The 16348-nt window shown below is 39.5% G+C and overlaps 3 protein-coding genes across 7 annotated transcripts; 2 read left to right on the forward strand and 1 right to left on the reverse strand.

The window, feature by feature from the left end:
* Positions 1-12: 12 nt before the first annotated feature.
* LOC135162524 (probable malonyl-CoA-acyl carrier protein transacylase, mitochondrial) lies at positions 13-1763 on the forward strand. The gene is made up of 2 exons (XM_064121113.1): positions 13-1078; positions 1222-1763. Exons 1-2 carry the CDS (start codon positions 312-314, stop codon positions 1661-1663), a joined length of 1209 nt encoding a protein of 402 aa, XP_063977183.1. The 5' UTR covers positions 13-311; the 3' UTR covers positions 1664-1763.
* LOC135162531 (N(G),N(G)-dimethylarginine dimethylaminohydrolase 1) lies at positions 1686-4857 on the reverse strand. 2 transcript variants are annotated; one of them, XM_064121127.1, is made up of 6 exons: positions 4396-4857; positions 4204-4306; positions 4035-4132; positions 3594-3689; positions 3264-3485; positions 1686-2792 (listed from the first exon to the last, which is right to left on the reverse strand). In XM_064121127.1, the coding sequence occupies exons 1-6, from the start codon at positions 4651-4653 to the stop codon at positions 2787-2789; spliced, it is 783 nt and encodes a 260-aa protein (XP_063977197.1). In that variant the 5' UTR covers positions 4654-4857; the 3' UTR covers positions 1686-2786. The 2 variants fall into 2 exon arrangements, with proteins under 2 accessions (XP_063977197.1, XP_063977196.1); XM_064121126.1 differs by having other exon boundaries at positions 1686-3485; positions 4396-4852.
* A 124-nt stretch (positions 4858-4981) lies between these two features.
* Ino80 (INO80 complex subunit) lies at positions 4982-16253 on the forward strand. Of its 4 annotated transcripts, none has more exons than XM_064121042.1 (12): positions 4982-5244; positions 5591-5746; positions 5825-5904; positions 6025-9072; positions 9480-9607; positions 9704-9798; positions 10764-10836; positions 11778-12039; positions 12813-12955; positions 13051-13221; positions 13769-14102; positions 15566-16253. In XM_064121042.1, the coding sequence occupies exons 2-12, from the start codon at positions 5613-5615 to the stop codon at positions 15934-15936; spliced, it is 4839 nt and encodes a 1612-aa protein (XP_063977112.1). In that variant the 5' UTR covers positions 4982-5244; positions 5591-5612; the 3' UTR covers positions 15937-16253. The 4 variants fall into 4 exon arrangements, with proteins under 4 accessions (XP_063977112.1, XP_063977111.1, XP_063977110.1 ...); XM_064121041.1 differs by having other exon boundaries at positions 4982-5172; positions 5585-5746; XM_064121040.1 differs by having other exon boundaries at positions 4982-5172.
* The last annotated feature ends 95 nt before the right edge of the window (positions 16254-16348 follow it).

Below are 16348 nucleotides of genomic sequence, written 5' to 3' on the forward strand. Positions count from 1 at the left end.
GCACAAACGAGGACAAACATAGTACAAACAAAGAATTAATTGATTTTGCAAAAAGAAATCATCTGTCAGCTACATACATACGACTTCGGGGGCGGGAAGAATTGATAGAGTTAGCCAATCAACGTACAGATCAGTAATAAGTCGCATACTCACGATAGTGATGTGTATGTAACCTCACGTGCCGGGTGGAATTTTTGAGACATTGAAAAGTAAATTTCTTGCCCAGTGGAATTTGTCAAACAAACATTCGTAAGCGATGATCCAATTGTTGTAAACACTTGAGTGTATTCAGTGAATTATTTGTGACAAAAATGTTGCTCAGAACATTGTTAAGACGAGGAGCCGAAGTAAGTTCTCTGCCGCAGAAGATAGGTTGGAGTAGATACGTACTTCTTCGCCGATATGCGACGGAAAATCTAGAGGAATCCCAGAAGCCGTCAGAATCGGAAGCAAAAGTAACAGAGCTTCTGAACGATGCTGCCAGCTTCAACGAAATGGGAGACCCGTCTTGGCAGACATCTCCATATCCTCAGACTGCAGCGATTCCAGGTCAAGAGGAGAGAATTCGTCAGGATCCTACCGAGGCATCAATAGTAATGTTCCCCGGGCAAGGAACAATTAAAGTTGGACATGTAACCGAGTATTTACGGTTCCCCAGAGTTAAAGAGATTTTTGAAATTGCTAACGAGGTTCTCTCTTATGACGTATTAAAACTCCTCCAGAAGGGGCCGAAAGAAAAACTCAATAGAAGTGAATTCAATCAGACAGCGACCCTTGCCCTGTCACTCGCAGCAATAGAAAGACTCTGGGAGGAAAGACCCCGAGCTGTTAACAATTGCAGAGCTGTGGCAGGTTATAGTGTTGGAGAACTTGCTGCACTTGTATTCTCGGGATGTATCAGCATGGAGGATGGCTTGAGGCTTGCTGCGGTCAGGGGTGCAGCTATGCAAGCTGCTTCCGATGCAGCACCTCAGGGGATGCTTTCTCTTTACTGCAAGGCTGGTAGCAACATAGCAGAAGCTTGCGAAGAAGCTAAAAGTTATGCCATGAATATTGGGGTGTCTGAGCCGGTCTGTAGGTGAGTGAAAGAATTTTATTCTACAACTGGTCACCAAGTATATATTTCCTTTTCGACGGTTTAAATAATTTGCTAGTTTCTTACCATAGTCGTAAGCTCAGCATTAGATCAGTAAATGGAAATAATGTTTCATATTTTTCCAGTATTGCCATTTACCTCCATCCGCAGACAAAAATTTTAGCTGGACATCAACAAGCTCTGGAGTACATAGAGCAAAACTCCGTGAAGTTGGGGTTCAGACATTTGCGGAAATTACCTTTATCCGGGGCATTTCATACAGAATTGATGAAGCCAGCGCTGAAGTCTTTCCGTAAAGCACTCGATAAGGTAGATATTGAAAAACCGCGAGTCAAAACTTTCTCAAATGTCACGGGCAAACCTTACTACGACGCTGAAGACATCAGGAAACAGTTGCCGAAGCAGATATACAGACCCGTAAAATGGGAACAGATCCTGCACGAAATTTTTTCGAGGGATCAGGGTATTGAGTTCCCCAGATCCTTTGATATGGCCTCTGCTGGAATCATGAGAGCAATATTGAGCAAAATTAATGCCAAAGCAGCGGCGAGTTGTTTCACCATTTAGGATGTAATAAAACCAGGTGATATTTTGTACTCATAATTTTCAATACAGATTTATTTCAATGTGTATATCAATAAAAACAGAATGGGTCTGCGTGACAGTAGTATGGCATTGAAACATTTATTCTCTTCATATAGTTTCTAAAAATCTATTGATAATTAGAAAACGTTCATAGACTAGTTATACATTCTTGTAACTATTGAAAGTGTAACGATTCGTATTATTCATTTTGAAATTTTTTTCTCGTTACTTTCGTCAATTGTGCTGTACAGCAAGAGGAACGTAGGGTTGCAATGAAGAACACATTTAGCTTTTTTATGGTAAATGCGTGCCCTGATTCCAAATGTGACAGGTATTTCCTAATAGCAAAATTTGTAATATAATCTTTAGAAATATTCTTTGGAAATACATAATCCACATGGGAATCCACTGAAAGGTTGAAAGTTTTTTCTTCACGAGATTTCTATTGAATAGAATCTCTCATTGAACTTTACAAAATTGGATAAAATTCGATTTGACGTAATGTAAAGGTTGTCTTGGAGTCTATTTTTGCTCTCCGTGTGCTTGCAACAATTGAATACTGTGAAAAAGCACTTAATACTAAAAAAATGTACCGAAATACGCTGTTAAATAATAAACCTGAAGTAAATGTTATAAAGGCTGCCAGGAAACATTATAAAAAGTTATCTGAGGTATTCCGAAAATTTTAATTCAATTTTGCTCTCTAACAAAATTAGGAAGTTAATAAGATTGGTTGAGTCCCTTCAATTGAAATTTGCAAAACAATCTCTATTTGGAGCTGCATTTTTTCACTGATCCTCGGAATACCTCCTTGATTATCATCTGTGTAATTAATCACTGGAAATGTTTTGGCAAGTGTTGCTATCATATTGAACCCCCATATCGAGACGATGAGGAATTCATTTCGGTAAATGTAGAATTTCTTGCATAATCTATAGTTTTTCAATATATTACTCTCTCATGCATATACTTCTCTCATCGATGGTAATCAATATCAAATATATTAAAACTCTAAGATACTATAATCGAATGTAAAGAAACCAGGAAACTTGATACGCATAATATTCAATCATATTCGATAGATCGCCTCCAGTACAAGTTGCTTTCATATCTGCACGAATGAAAATGTTCTCAAACCAAGGATATGCAGACTTTGAATCAAAGGTTCGCGAAAATTGATTTCGCGCGGGAGAAAGTGGGGAAATGAGAACATTCAAGTTAGAAACTTTTTGTATTTGTTGATTTTTGTTTATCAACTTCATAGTTTTTTCCGCATGAAATCATTGAAAAAAAAATTCTCTTCTTGAACCTCGTCGATCATTCGTACTTTGACTGCTTCATTTTGCCCCACTTTCTAATATTACCTTGAGTTCCGCGATATTTATTGTTTATTCGTCAGTAGACTGGATCGAATAATTTATCACTTGTATTTCACATCCAAGAATTTTTTATTTTCTTGGACATGAAACTGATAGGCAAGAAAATTAGTCGCTAGCTTATGTGACAATCAAACAATCAAGATCCTGCGGGATTTTTAGGTTCCTGCTTCTTAAAGACTGCGAATATGTTTCGGTTTACGTACCAAGAGGCAGCACGACGACAAACCCAAGCTGAACTTCGCAAGCTCCGACATCCGAAGTGATTTCGTTGGGAATTCAACTTTTTCGGCGAACACTTTGCTCGATGCTGGAATTTCGTCTTCATGTCGATGAATTAGGGTGCCATTCAAGTAAATGACATTGGCAGCAGAGTCTTCAGGAACCGTTAGGGTTTGATAAGTGTACGTTGCTTCCCTTTCGATTCTCTGGAGTGACATGAAAAAAAAATGGAACACATCGTGATTTTCCTATGCATTCTTTGGCTCACTGTCGGATATTGGATATTGAGATGTAGTTGAGAATTGCATAATTACCTTCAATGCCTCTCGAGAATCTTTTCCAGCGCCCACACACATTACGTCAGGCCCAGCCATCGTGACTAAACCCTTGAGACGCTTTTTCTCGGCGACCTGGTAGCAAGAATTTCATGCCATTTATTTATTTTTAATTAACTCAGTCAATTAGTTACAATAATTACCTACTTTGTTTGTCAGTATTTAGCAGGTGAGATTAAGCACAATGAGAAAATAAATCAAAAGGGAATAATAGAGTTTTTTAAAAAATGATTATTATAAAATTTGTGCTAGACCGAAGTTGAGTTTCGTCGATAAAAAAAAATCCATCCTCTGAAGAATTGTAATGTCCCCTACTTCATGTCTAATCCACCTTTTATTCAATTGAAATTGGGGAACGTCAACTAGCTCAATCACACCTTCCTCTGTATAATAGCGGAAGTATGAAATTCTTGCTCTTACTTTTATGGGAACGCACGGGTACTCCGGAAAAGCAGCGGCTACTGCCCGGGCTCCGGCCTCGTTTGTAAATTCAGACAGTCCAACGAAAAATTCCCGACCTGCAGAATGAAAATCGTAATGACTTTGGGAAAAAATATTAAAGCCCTGTATCCTCTAATAGGGATCAAACCTGTGAAGAGAACATCACCACCGTCAAGCCTGGCATTTTTATCTGCGATTTCAACGAGAGGAATTTCCAATTCTTTCTTCAACACTGCTCTGATAGTCTCAATCTGTCAATAAAATGATTGATAGTAATAATATAAACCTGTTGGATAGAAGCAAACATTTTTTAAATGTATAACTGATGAAAAATACAAACCTCTTTGATTCTGCTTGGGTCACTGGGTCTTGCAATTAGTGCAACCCCATTGCAAACAACAGCAATATCTTCAACAAAAGCACAATCCGGTGAGTCTTCATCTGCCGGCATTTCCACAAAATCGATGTCGAAATCACGTAATAGCTGTGCTAATTCTGCGTGTTGATCTCTAGCTTCATCAAGCATGACCTCGCCCTTCGTTTGAATGGAATTAGGGATTCTGCATAGCACTGCGTGCGTATAACGATGCAGCGGCATTGTTGATTAATCATGCAACCCTTTATTAACTGTGTTTAAAATCGACTTAATTGCTTATCCTGAAACTTTTCCACTTCCGTTTGAATGAACTTGTGCAGTAGATTCACTAAGAGAGAACAATATCCCACTATTTGTGATGTGCGATGAGCTGATCAACATCAATGAGATCAAATAAATAGACGAGATGAAAGACGCCTCGAAATATGGACATTCAATTGGTCAATTACCAACAGAACAATCCTAGGCAACGAGAAGTACTAGAAATGTCTGGATGATAGCGGTGTGCAGCAATTCTCGCTTCACCCCTCTGGCGGCCATTAAACAACGCCATCTACAGAAAATAAAAATGGTGGCCAACAGCATGCATTACCCCTGCCCTGGTTTTATACCACAAGCCAAATGCTTGCATTCTCTCGAACCATTTTTATTATGTTTTCTACATCCTCTTTCATATCTAATTTCGGCGTGAGCTGCGTTAATAGAGTTTTTACTGTCCAACCGATGTTTCACAGTAACTGAGTGAGTTCTCGTTCTAACCAAAACACGATCCATTTATTTCAAAACAATATTTATATTTACCTCATACCAAAGGTAATCTCAATATTCTTCTTCCGTTGGATTATAACCACATTTTGGAGAAGAGACAGTGTGCTATTTACAGTGTGCAATGTCCAGTTGACAAAAAAAAACATTTTCATAAATTTCTATGGCTTCATGATTCATTGGTATTGCAGTATTTCATTGCAATTATCAATTGGAGTAACGAAATTATTAAATGTGCATGTATAGGAAACATTAGATCGATAGTCAAGAAAATTCTCAAGGGGCTTATCAACAGGAAAAAACAATTGATAACCACAATTTCATGTTTAACAGTGACATAAAAAATATGGTGGATATAGATAGTATTGTCATTGAGTGTATTTGAAAGTTGCAGAATCTACTGTACATTTAGTGTGATGACTGAAGAGTCTGCGAGCATGGGGTTGGAGGCCGAAATGGCAGTTCCACTCCACCTCCAGAGGTTGGAAAGGAGTCTAAATATCCAACCGTTTCTCAATCAAGTGAATGACTTATTTCAGGATCACCTCAGGTATATTTGTGATTTTTTTGTTATGACGATATTTTTTTGATAAGTTTGGTGGAGAGCATCATGTAATCATTTTTTTAGTGACGATGGGAAATCCGTGTCTTCGGATTCATCAGATGAATCTAGCAGTTATGCAAACAATGTCCTGAATCAGAAAGAAGGTATTTACGTTTTGTTTACATTTATTAAGGTTGGGGAAAAGTAGAAAAGTGTTCTCAGTAAAGTATTCACTGTTCTCATTATTTTGCATCAATTAATAGTAATGTCATTCGTTGATTTAGAGAAAAGAATTAACAATTTGAGGCTGTACAACATGGATTGCGTTGGAGATGAACGTAGATGGTTGGAAGACATTCTGCTGAGTGACTCTTCAGACAGTTCACAGTCGGGATCAGACACCGAAGGCCCCATAACAGAAGAGGATTTCAAGGACATGTTAAAATTTCACATACTTCGTAAGAAGTACCAGGGTCGATTCTACCAGAAACCAGAAAACATACAGTATCAGTATTATGGAGCTGGGTTGCTCTCCACCTGCGACAGATTTCCTGATCACCAAAAGCTGATCGTAGGGAATAAAAAGAGAAAGGAAAAGAAGTCCGATAAGAAGACAATCAAAGTGAAGAAAGAAAAAATAATTCGTCATCATAAAACCTCTGACCTGTGTCAGGAGCATGATTATCCTGAAGAGGAGTGGGATAAGATGATGCCAAAAGAAGAGATAGATGAATCTGAATTGGAGTTGATGATGAGGCATCAACCGAAAGGACGGGGTAGGAAAAAACACAACGCCAAAACTCCGGAGATGATGGCTCTTAAAAGACGGAAGATTTGGATAATGATGTCAAAGAAAGAGCTTGGTAAGGTACAGCGAGCAAAGACGAATAATCACAAGGAGATGCTCATCAGTTGTAAAAAAGTGGCGCAACACTGCATGAAGTACTGGCGACAGAAAGCTATGCAGTCCCAGAAAAACATGAAAGAAACTATTTGGAGAGCCAAAAGGTTAACCAGAGAGATGCAGTCGTATTGGAAGCGTTACGATAGAGTTGAAAGAGAAACTCGACGACGTCTGGAGAAAGAGGCTGAGGAGCAGCGAAAAATGGACGTTGAATTGATCGAAGCTAAGAGGCAGCAGAGAAAACTCAACTTTCTGATCACACAAACCGAGTTATACGCTCATTTTATGTCTAAAAAGCTGGGGAAAGTCGCTCCCGAAGAGCAGCTTCGAATATTGAACCAGCTGGATGACGAGAAGAATCCAAGATTGATTGGAATCGATGATTATGACAGCGAGGTAATGAAACAGAAGGCAAAGAAGAATGCAATGGAGGCATTCGATAATGAGAGAGCTAGGACTAAGCTGTTTGATACACCTTCGTCCTCGCAGGAGTTGCGTCTCTGTGATACACCAGAGAATTTGGAGCATCCACAGCCATCAATTTTCAAGGGTAATTTAAAGGGCTATCAGTTGAAGGGTATGAATTGGCTAGCAAATCTCTACGATCAAGGTATCAGTGGAATTCTTGCTGATGAGATGGGTCTTGGTAAGACTGTGCAGTCGATAGCATTTCTGTGCCACGTTGCTGAACGGTATTCAGTGTGGGGGCCTTTCTTGATCATCTCACCAGCATCAACTCTTCACAATTGGCAACAAGAAATGGCGAGATTCGTTCCAATGTTCAAGGTTGTTCCTTACTGGGGAAATCCTCAAGAGAGGAAAATCCTTCGACAATTCTGGGATACGAAGGACTTACATACGAAAGAGGCATCTTTTCACGTTGTCATCACTAGTTATCAGCTTGTGATAACTGATTACAAGTACTTTAACAGGATAAAATGGCAGTACATGATACTAGATGAGGCTCAAGCTATCAAGAGCACCAGCAGCATGAGGTGGAAGCTACTCTTGGGTTTCAGTTGTAGGAATCGACTATTACTCAGTGGCACACCTATTCAAAATAGCATGGCTGAGCTGTGGGCCCTTCTTCACTTCATCATGCCCACTCTCTTTGATTCTCACGATGAATTCAACGAGTGGTTCTCCAAGGACATTGAGAGCCATGCTGAGAACAAAACTGGTATCGATGAGAAACATCTGTCGAGGTTGCACATGATATTGAAGCCTTTTATGTTAAGACGAATCAAGAAAGATGTTGAGAATGAACTTTCTGACAAAATTGAAGTGATGGTTTACTGCCCACTGACTACTAGGCAAAAATTACTATACTCAGCTCTCAAGCAGAAAATACGAATCGAAGATCTTCTTCATTACACAGTAGGTGGTAATAGCGGCGATACAGCGGCGAGTGACAAAAATTTCACATCCAATTTGATGAATCTAGTCATGCAGTTCAGAAAGGTGTGCAATCATCCTGAATTATTTGAGAGGAGAGATGCCAAGTCTCCACTTTTCGTAAACACTGAGAATTACGAAATGCCAGCTCTTTTGTACAGAGAGGGACTCCTGGACTTTGCTTTGCCTTCTAATCGTCATCTACTGTACAACAAACTCTTTATTTTCGCTACTGAGTACATTCATCGATCTCTCTTCGGTGCCGTCCCCACCAGTTATTTTTCATTCGCGAGATTGATTGGTGAATCTCCTATGGAATTGAACCAGATATACATATGTGGTATTTTGTATGTTCTGTGTCACGCAACTCGGATGGAGAGAAAAATGAGGATTAAGAGGTATTGGGAGGATTGGAGCGTTGATGAAGCTACACCTTCCCTCATGCTCGTCAAGACCTGCGATAAACTCGTGGAGACTAATGCAGATCTCTTTTTTACGAGAAAGATATTCGAGAATGAGGCGATTTACATTCATACCTCTCACATCATTCACTCAATGGCTGAGACAATGGCACACAGAATACTCAGGAGTAGTAAGCACTCATCAAATTCTCTCCCCAAATTTCCCCGCTCTCATGGGATTGTCAATCCAGAGCTTGCTGATGAGCCAAAATTAATTCTTCTGCCTGAACACAGACATCGCCCACAACCACCAGTCGTCAGGGCTAATCAACTGACACCTGTACCTTCTTTCCTCTGTGATAATAATTCAATGGTTCAGGCGAGACCGCGAAAATTGTATGTTAGTAATTCAGCTGCTGCTTGCGCCTGGAGGCAACATGAAGAGTGCGGTGGGGCATTTGGACAAATGGTCCTGAGAATTGGCTGCGAGCAGGCCCTTATTTCTTCACCGGAAATTGAGCCATTGATTGGCCTATCAAATCTTAAAACTGCTACCATGTTTTCACATGAATCTGCAGGAGGATTAACAGCGTGTACTCCGGTCAATGGGTGGTCCAATATTATTATTCCAGGTGATTTTATTTTCTCATATATTTTTTAGAAACCCTTTGATAGTTATCAGGATGGGAGAATCCGAAATGAATGTGTGTTATTCAAAAGAGCCCTTGGGCAGGAACTCAGTTGAAAGTTGACAACTTTAATGTGCCATATGATTTTTCCAAGAGATTTGTTTTTCTGGAATTTTTAACAATAGCCTTGATGTCGTTATGTGACGCAGAGGGCGGCCAATGCTTTCCCATAATCGTGGAAATGTTGATTGTCCTGTTATCAGTAATATTAATCGTCTATCCTGATCTACTATAAAATAGCGGTTATTTCCACTTTCACTGGACGACTTCAATCGTGTACAAAAGTTTTCTAAACGTTTGCATCATTTCCACGCTGAAGACTGTCGATTAATAAATTATTTGACTTTCAGATAAACAGACCCTGGTGACAGATGCTGGAAAACTATCCGTATTGGATAGTTTACTAAAACGACTTAAAGAGCAGGGCCATCGGGTTCTGATCTACTCTCAGATGACGAAGATGATTGACTTGCTCGAGGTAATTTTTATCAATTTTTATTTGTCGAAATGGAAATATTATTGTCACCAATTTCCGAATTTATCCGAAAATTCACTTTCTCTTTTCTGTCACTAGGAGTATATGTATCATCGAAAGCACACATTCATGCGTCTAGACGGTTCCTCGAAAATCTCCGATCGTCGTGACATGGTAGCAGACTTCCAGAAAAGGTAAACTTAAATTACAATCATTGTCTTGAGTTAAAACAATTAACGGGGACATTGGATATCTGTCAATTGAATACAATGGGTCCACTCCAATTTCTCCATTGGTGTCAGAGGAGCACTATTTTCTCGTGAATTATAATATCGTTATTGCCATGATAATATGCAATTCTCGCTGGGTGAACGGTCGGATATCGATCAGGCTCACGTTTCCCCGGCGCTGAGTTCGGTTAGCATGACGTTTGGGTGTTGTTAGCCGGGCGTAACTGATGCACCGAATCACTAATTGGCGAAACGTAACTGCACTCGACTCGTACTTTCATAGTTTTTTTTTCTCTTTTTGACTTTAGTGTACTTTCCTTGATTAAAATATTAACAAAATTGTTTTCATTCCTCTGATTAAAGTGAGAGAAACCAGTGCAACAAATGGGATTAAAGAATTCATGTTCAATCCAATATAATCTCCACTGCCAGCACTGGAATTTCCTCAGCAATTTTTCCCAGATATTCAATTAGAGTCACGTTATATGTCATTGCGTCAGTGAAGGAGGAATAAACAGGAATTCTTGAGAATTCTCATGTATTGCATGAACCACCAGAAGTGCGATAGCAGATATGTCAGCACCAAAAAAATGGTTAATACCTCATACCATATTTTTCAGCAGATACAGAAAAAACATTTCCTAAAACTTCATCCCATATTAAAATAATTTTACAGTTATATTACGTGTGCGAGCAATAACTCTGTGGGGTAATAATGAGAAAAAAAAGCGTACAAGTAAGGCGGGAGTGCCGCCGAATCTTGAGCACGATCAGGCGGGCCTTTGGCCGTTTACCTTCCGCCCCAGGGGTGGAAAACCGTCAAGTGCATGAACGGAATACTCGAATTAATTTACATACAAATATAATGCTAGTTGGTTTCGTTGCTCGCAACGCTGAATCTGCGTTTGGTTTTTTGTTTCATGTTTCAGAGCGGACATATTTGTCTTCCTACTGAGCACAAGAGCTGGTGGCTTGGGAATCAACCTCACTGCCGCTGACACGGTTCGTATATCAAATCTTCTACACTAATCTCATCTTAGGTGATTCTCAACCTCCTTTTATCACCCGAAATTCAACGGAGATGTGCATTGCAGGGATGTCTCCTTGGAAAATCGCTCTCTTATGTCACACGTTGTATTTATAATACTTGTCGAGCATTAACGGTATCATCGAGGTTTTTATACGGGAAATGGAATGAATATTGTTGTTATCAAGGTGGGGTGTGCCGTGCACCAAAGCGAAACCGTCTCTTTTTTTTTTCTCCATTTGGTTTAACAACAATGCTGAAGAGTCACGAATAAAATTTTTCGTATCCCCATTTATCGATTCAACAAATTTTATTCATTCTTTCTACGTTATGCATATGGTAGTCAAGGAATTATCTACCATCAAGTCGATCAATCGTAATACACACGAAGAATCCAACATTCTTGCACATATCTTCGTGCTTCTCTTTTCCATTAGAGAAATTTTATGGAATTTCTTATTTGATAGAGGATATATTTTTTTAAGTATCCACACTCCATAACTTTATGGATGATAATTTGTGCTGGGGGAGACGTACCACTATCGCATGGGATCTTTGTACGGCCACTTCATTTTCGAATAACGTCTAACTACAATCAACATCATCAAGACTACTTCCACGTTTACTTTTTCTCAGTATAATGGAGAATTCCCTATTGTTGTACTTAATTCAGCTCAATTCATTTTTTAATATTATTGGAATATTCAATTCTCGAAATTGGCTTTTGGGGTGAAGCACTATTTGCACAGAATCCACGAGAATACGATGGTATGAGAGACTATGTTTTGCCACTGTGGTGAACGATATTTTTGTCACGATGGTCGTGAGCAATGTTTTTGCACTCGTGGCCTGTCTGTTTCACAGTTAAACTGAGAAGAAAAAACATGTAAAAAAAAGTGAAATCATTCATTTTCAGGTGATTTTCTATGACAGCGATTGGAATCCAACTGTAGATCAACAAGCAATGGACAGGGCCCACAGATTAGGCCAGACAAAACAAGTAACTGTTTACAGGCTTATTTGCAAAGGCACTATTGAGGAAAGAATTTTACAAAGGGCACGTGAAAAAAGTGAGATTCAACGTATGGTGATAAGTGGTGGTAATTTTAAGCCAGACACACTGAAGCCGAAGGAAGTTGTCTCACTTCTTCTGGACGATGAGGAGATCGAGGCAAAATGTGAGTTTTATGATAACTATATCCTCAAGGCTCTGCGCCATTATACACCCAACGTTATCTAGATTTATATTTTTGCTGGATTTTCATCTCGAAATTTTAATTCAATGTCCCGTCCGTCGGAGGCCCGTGAGCATTATAAATTGAGGGAATATCCAACTATATGTATATTTTTGTTAATTAATATTGAGGAACAAATTCGCGCCGGTATAATTATCCATGGAGGAGAACCACATGCGTAATGAAGATGTCATCGCCAAAAAAAGTTTAAGAAATTCTTAAAAATATCAGGTACTTTTTCGAAGGCCTTTTTTCTGCAATTCTGTTGTGGTGTACCACAGAATTTGTTATTTCTCCTTTCCTCCTCCGTGGTGGTCACTGCGAGACCATTTTCCACCATAATTATATATTATTCGTCCCTCCTCCATGGAAATTATTCATCAATATTCATTAAAAAACAGTTTTTAAATGTTAAAACCTTGAAAGAACTTTCTCACTCTCAATTCAGAGTTTGAGGGGTTTCCGAGTGCCGGTGCATCGCCACTCCATTATCTGCCAAAGGCTGTCTAAATTGATTTTTTGTTTGATTATTATCTCGAAGCCGGGCCTTAAAAAAAAATCCGCTGATGACATATGGTGTAGTTTGCACGTATACACAAAAGAACACTGTTACCCCAATTATACATTATGCTCGTTGGTTATGCTAATGACCTAACGACGAATAATGATAACGCCCAAGTAACGAAACGAGGTGGGCCCCCATTGCTGTATCGAAGGGGGTCCACGTACGTATATTTCAGACAGTCAACGGAGCGAGGAAAGAAAGCAGCACGTTACTCTGGAGGATACTCGAATTGACTTCAGTATACAACACAAGGAAAAAGAACGGAAAAGGAAGCTAACCGCGGTTCCGGTCAAGGTAAGACTCGCGCCCTTTCACAATCCAATCAGTCATTCACATTTATTCATATGAAGTTTAATGTTTTCAATGTATCAATGAATTTTTATTTCAAGACTGAGCTCAAACGTCCATGCTTTGACGACAGTACTGCGGAAAAGTTGTACGATGTTTCGTCTATTATTTCTGCTGGTGAACAGACAAGTCCCACTCAGCAAAACAATGATCAACAGACGGTGGAGAGTAATGAGGATTATGGAGTTCCTAGCAGTCCCATTAAATCTGAGGTATGATATAATCATTGAAAATCATACGAATGAAGGGAAAATGTTTTCCTTCCCACGCTCCCACAATTCAATTGTCATACAATTGAAAAAACGGAGCATAGAGCTAACTATTGACGAAATCGGGAAATTATTGTTAAAACTGGATCGGTTTTGAGTAAAATACGTGTGAATGTACGAAATATGAAATAATCTTCATCCACATCTTTTTTCTCTAAATATACAAGTCGCTAGCGAAGCGGAAAACCGGGTTAATTCAATTTTGACCGTTGGCCAGTGTTTGATAAATATCTGGGAACTCACAAGATATAGAAAATATTTTCGGTACAACTATTTTTGTGCATATTTTTACGTTTCGTTACTCAATTTATGTCTACATTTCCACGAAGTATTTTCTGATATTTACATTTTGTAATTTATTCTCTGCACGTTTTCATTGCAACCCTATTTAAAACTATAAGCCACATGCAACTGCTTCTATCATAAAATCAAAGCAAAACAAACTCAAAATATAATGTCAATCAATCATTGCTATTTATCATGGGCGTAGGATGAAACGAGCAACGAAGGTCTCGTAGTGGATGTTGACGGGCCAGTTTACGGTCCAAACTCTCCCCGTCAAGTGCGCGGTGTTTTCTTCAATGAGCCTCCAAAAGTCTCAAAACTCGGTCATCACTTCAGTTTTGGAAACGTTCCGAGAATACGTACAGCAATACGAGGTACAAGTAAACGTGGAAGACCTCGTGGTTCGCGACGAGGTGGTCCAGTTGGTGGTAAAGGCAGAGGGATGCTGATGCAACCTCCTCTCGGCTCGTTACCAAATTCACCTGGCACATCGCAATTTCTACCCTCCTCGTCCACTGGCGATTCGATCGCCCAGCACGGTAAGACAAAAGCAAAAAAAAATGATTAAACATGATATCTAAAGGTTAAGTAAGCATGCTGTGTGTAGTCCTATGCACCTGCGAATCGTTCGTGACATTCGCGTGCCGTAGAGTTAATGCCGATCATTTCGGTCGGATGATCTCAAAAAGGAGAATATAAAAAAAAAGCCCACAAACAGCCATGATGATCTATAAAGAGGGTTCGGTGGTCCGATTACTCGACTGACGTTTTAAGATCGATCGGTTTCATTTGCGTTTATTTCTTTTCATGTCATCCCAAACAGTCAGTTTCCCTTTACAGCCACTTGGTAACATTCTCATGGGGCTAACAGGAGGGTTAGCACCCTCCTTTCTCTATACAACCATTCATCGCTCCCCAATTTTTATCTCCCACTTTGACCTATGAAGTAGAGCCGACTCCTGGAAATTCCCTCGCGACCACATGTGCTTGCACAAGTGCTTTAAACAGTTGCGACTTACTCCCCTGACACTATTCTCAGCTCCCCCGATGGATCCGTAAATAAAAATTGTACCGCTGGCACTGCGAACGAATTCGGTAACTATCTTTCAAATGAAAAGCCCTATCCACTATTATACAACCCCTGAAAAATATTTCGTGACTCACTAATCATTGATAATCCTTTAAATTTTTTTTCCCCTTCACAGTAGCCAGTACATAAACAGAATATAAAAGTGTGAAGTAAAAATGAGGGGGTTAGAGTTTTTCGTCACTTTTATGTCCGATCAATTCCCCTCCATTAAGTGAACCCGCAGAAGATAAATATTATTCTTTCACAGATGGATTTGGCCAGAAGAAATTTACGTTATGATCCGTTTGGGGGAGAAAAAAAAATGATATCTCTTTTTTTTTTTCATCTGATTTTTCGTTACATTAATTTTCTTCAAGCTTGTCATGTGAAGGAAATCGGGCCCAGTGTACAGGCAAAGACACGGGGCCCCTTTTGCGTTCGGGCGTAAGTCGATAATAGCAGGTGCGTAGCGACGATGGCAGCTGCGATCGATGCTCTTCTTAGGTTTTGGAACTCGTTGGCACTACCACTCTTTTTCATCCTCCCAGTGCACACCTTACCTTATCTCTCTTTCATTTCTTCATAATTTTTCCATTTATTTTTACTTTTATTTTCTCCGTCAACCGTTGCATTGTCATTTTCGCCATTAGCAAGAGTATCGTGTTCTCCAATATTTGTGGATCAATCATTTTTTTTGTCGATATATTCGGGAAGTGAAAATTGACTGATTTCTGCGTTGAATGCTGTCAGGAAATATATTTATGAAGCACCTTGTAGAATGCTCGTTAGTGGAATAAGAATATTCGAGAGGCTCTCCTTTCACCGTTCATTTTACTTATCATGCAGGGCAACGCGAAAAGGAAAAATTCGGGTCTTAGTTTTTTAAGTTTATTTCAGTGAGTATTATTGCTAATTGGGATGAAAATGTCTCAGGCGCGTATGGGCTCGCTGGATCGACTGATGGCGATGGGCCAAGTACAGTGGGGCCTCTGGGTAATCAAATGACTCCTGGGAGAGGTTTGGCTGTGGTGCGAAGGGGCCCAGGTAGGCCGAGGTTGAGACCTGCTGGTCCTGGTAATCAGGGATATCGAGCACCAAGTCAACACTACAGTAAAAGAATACAACGACCACTTCCGGTACCACTGAGATCCCATCAATTGTCGAGTTCAACACCATTCAATCCGACTACCAATTCAGCCCCAGGTGTTCCCACAGAGCAGTCGGGTACCTCAGGAAGTTTCACTTCCGAATCTAGGCCTTTTGGATTTTATACTCAGCAAACGAAGAATCAGTTGCCGTACTGAACGCAGTGCATGTGTACAGAGATATTATGCGATATCATTGGAATTTATTATGTGAAACTATGGGACAACTATTCAATTACGTGGAATATTCGTTGAATTGTAATTAAATTTTTAATATTTCACTTATGTGTGATATTATGAGGCTACGCCGATTTCATAATTGGATTTATTCTGCCTCAGATCAATCATTGGGACAGAATTAAGTAGATGTTGAGTTCGTTCTTGGTCAGTTCATGCGGTATAGTCAATGTAACTTTGAGCGTCTCGTTCTATTGTACTGATTTTTGAATAAATCTAGAATATTTATTAGAAAATAACTCCCAGGTATTTTTAAATGCCCTCATTTCAGCAGTGTCTTAAACAATTTGTGGGATAGTTTAATATGGAACATCAAAGTCACACATTCTCGTGA

This window comes from Diachasmimorpha longicaudata, chromosome 5 (assembly GCF_034640455.1).
Source record: "Diachasmimorpha longicaudata isolate KC_UGA_2023 chromosome 5, iyDiaLong2, whole genome shotgun sequence".
NCBI classification, from domain to species: Eukaryota; Metazoa; Arthropoda; class Insecta; order Hymenoptera; family Braconidae; genus Diachasmimorpha; species Diachasmimorpha longicaudata.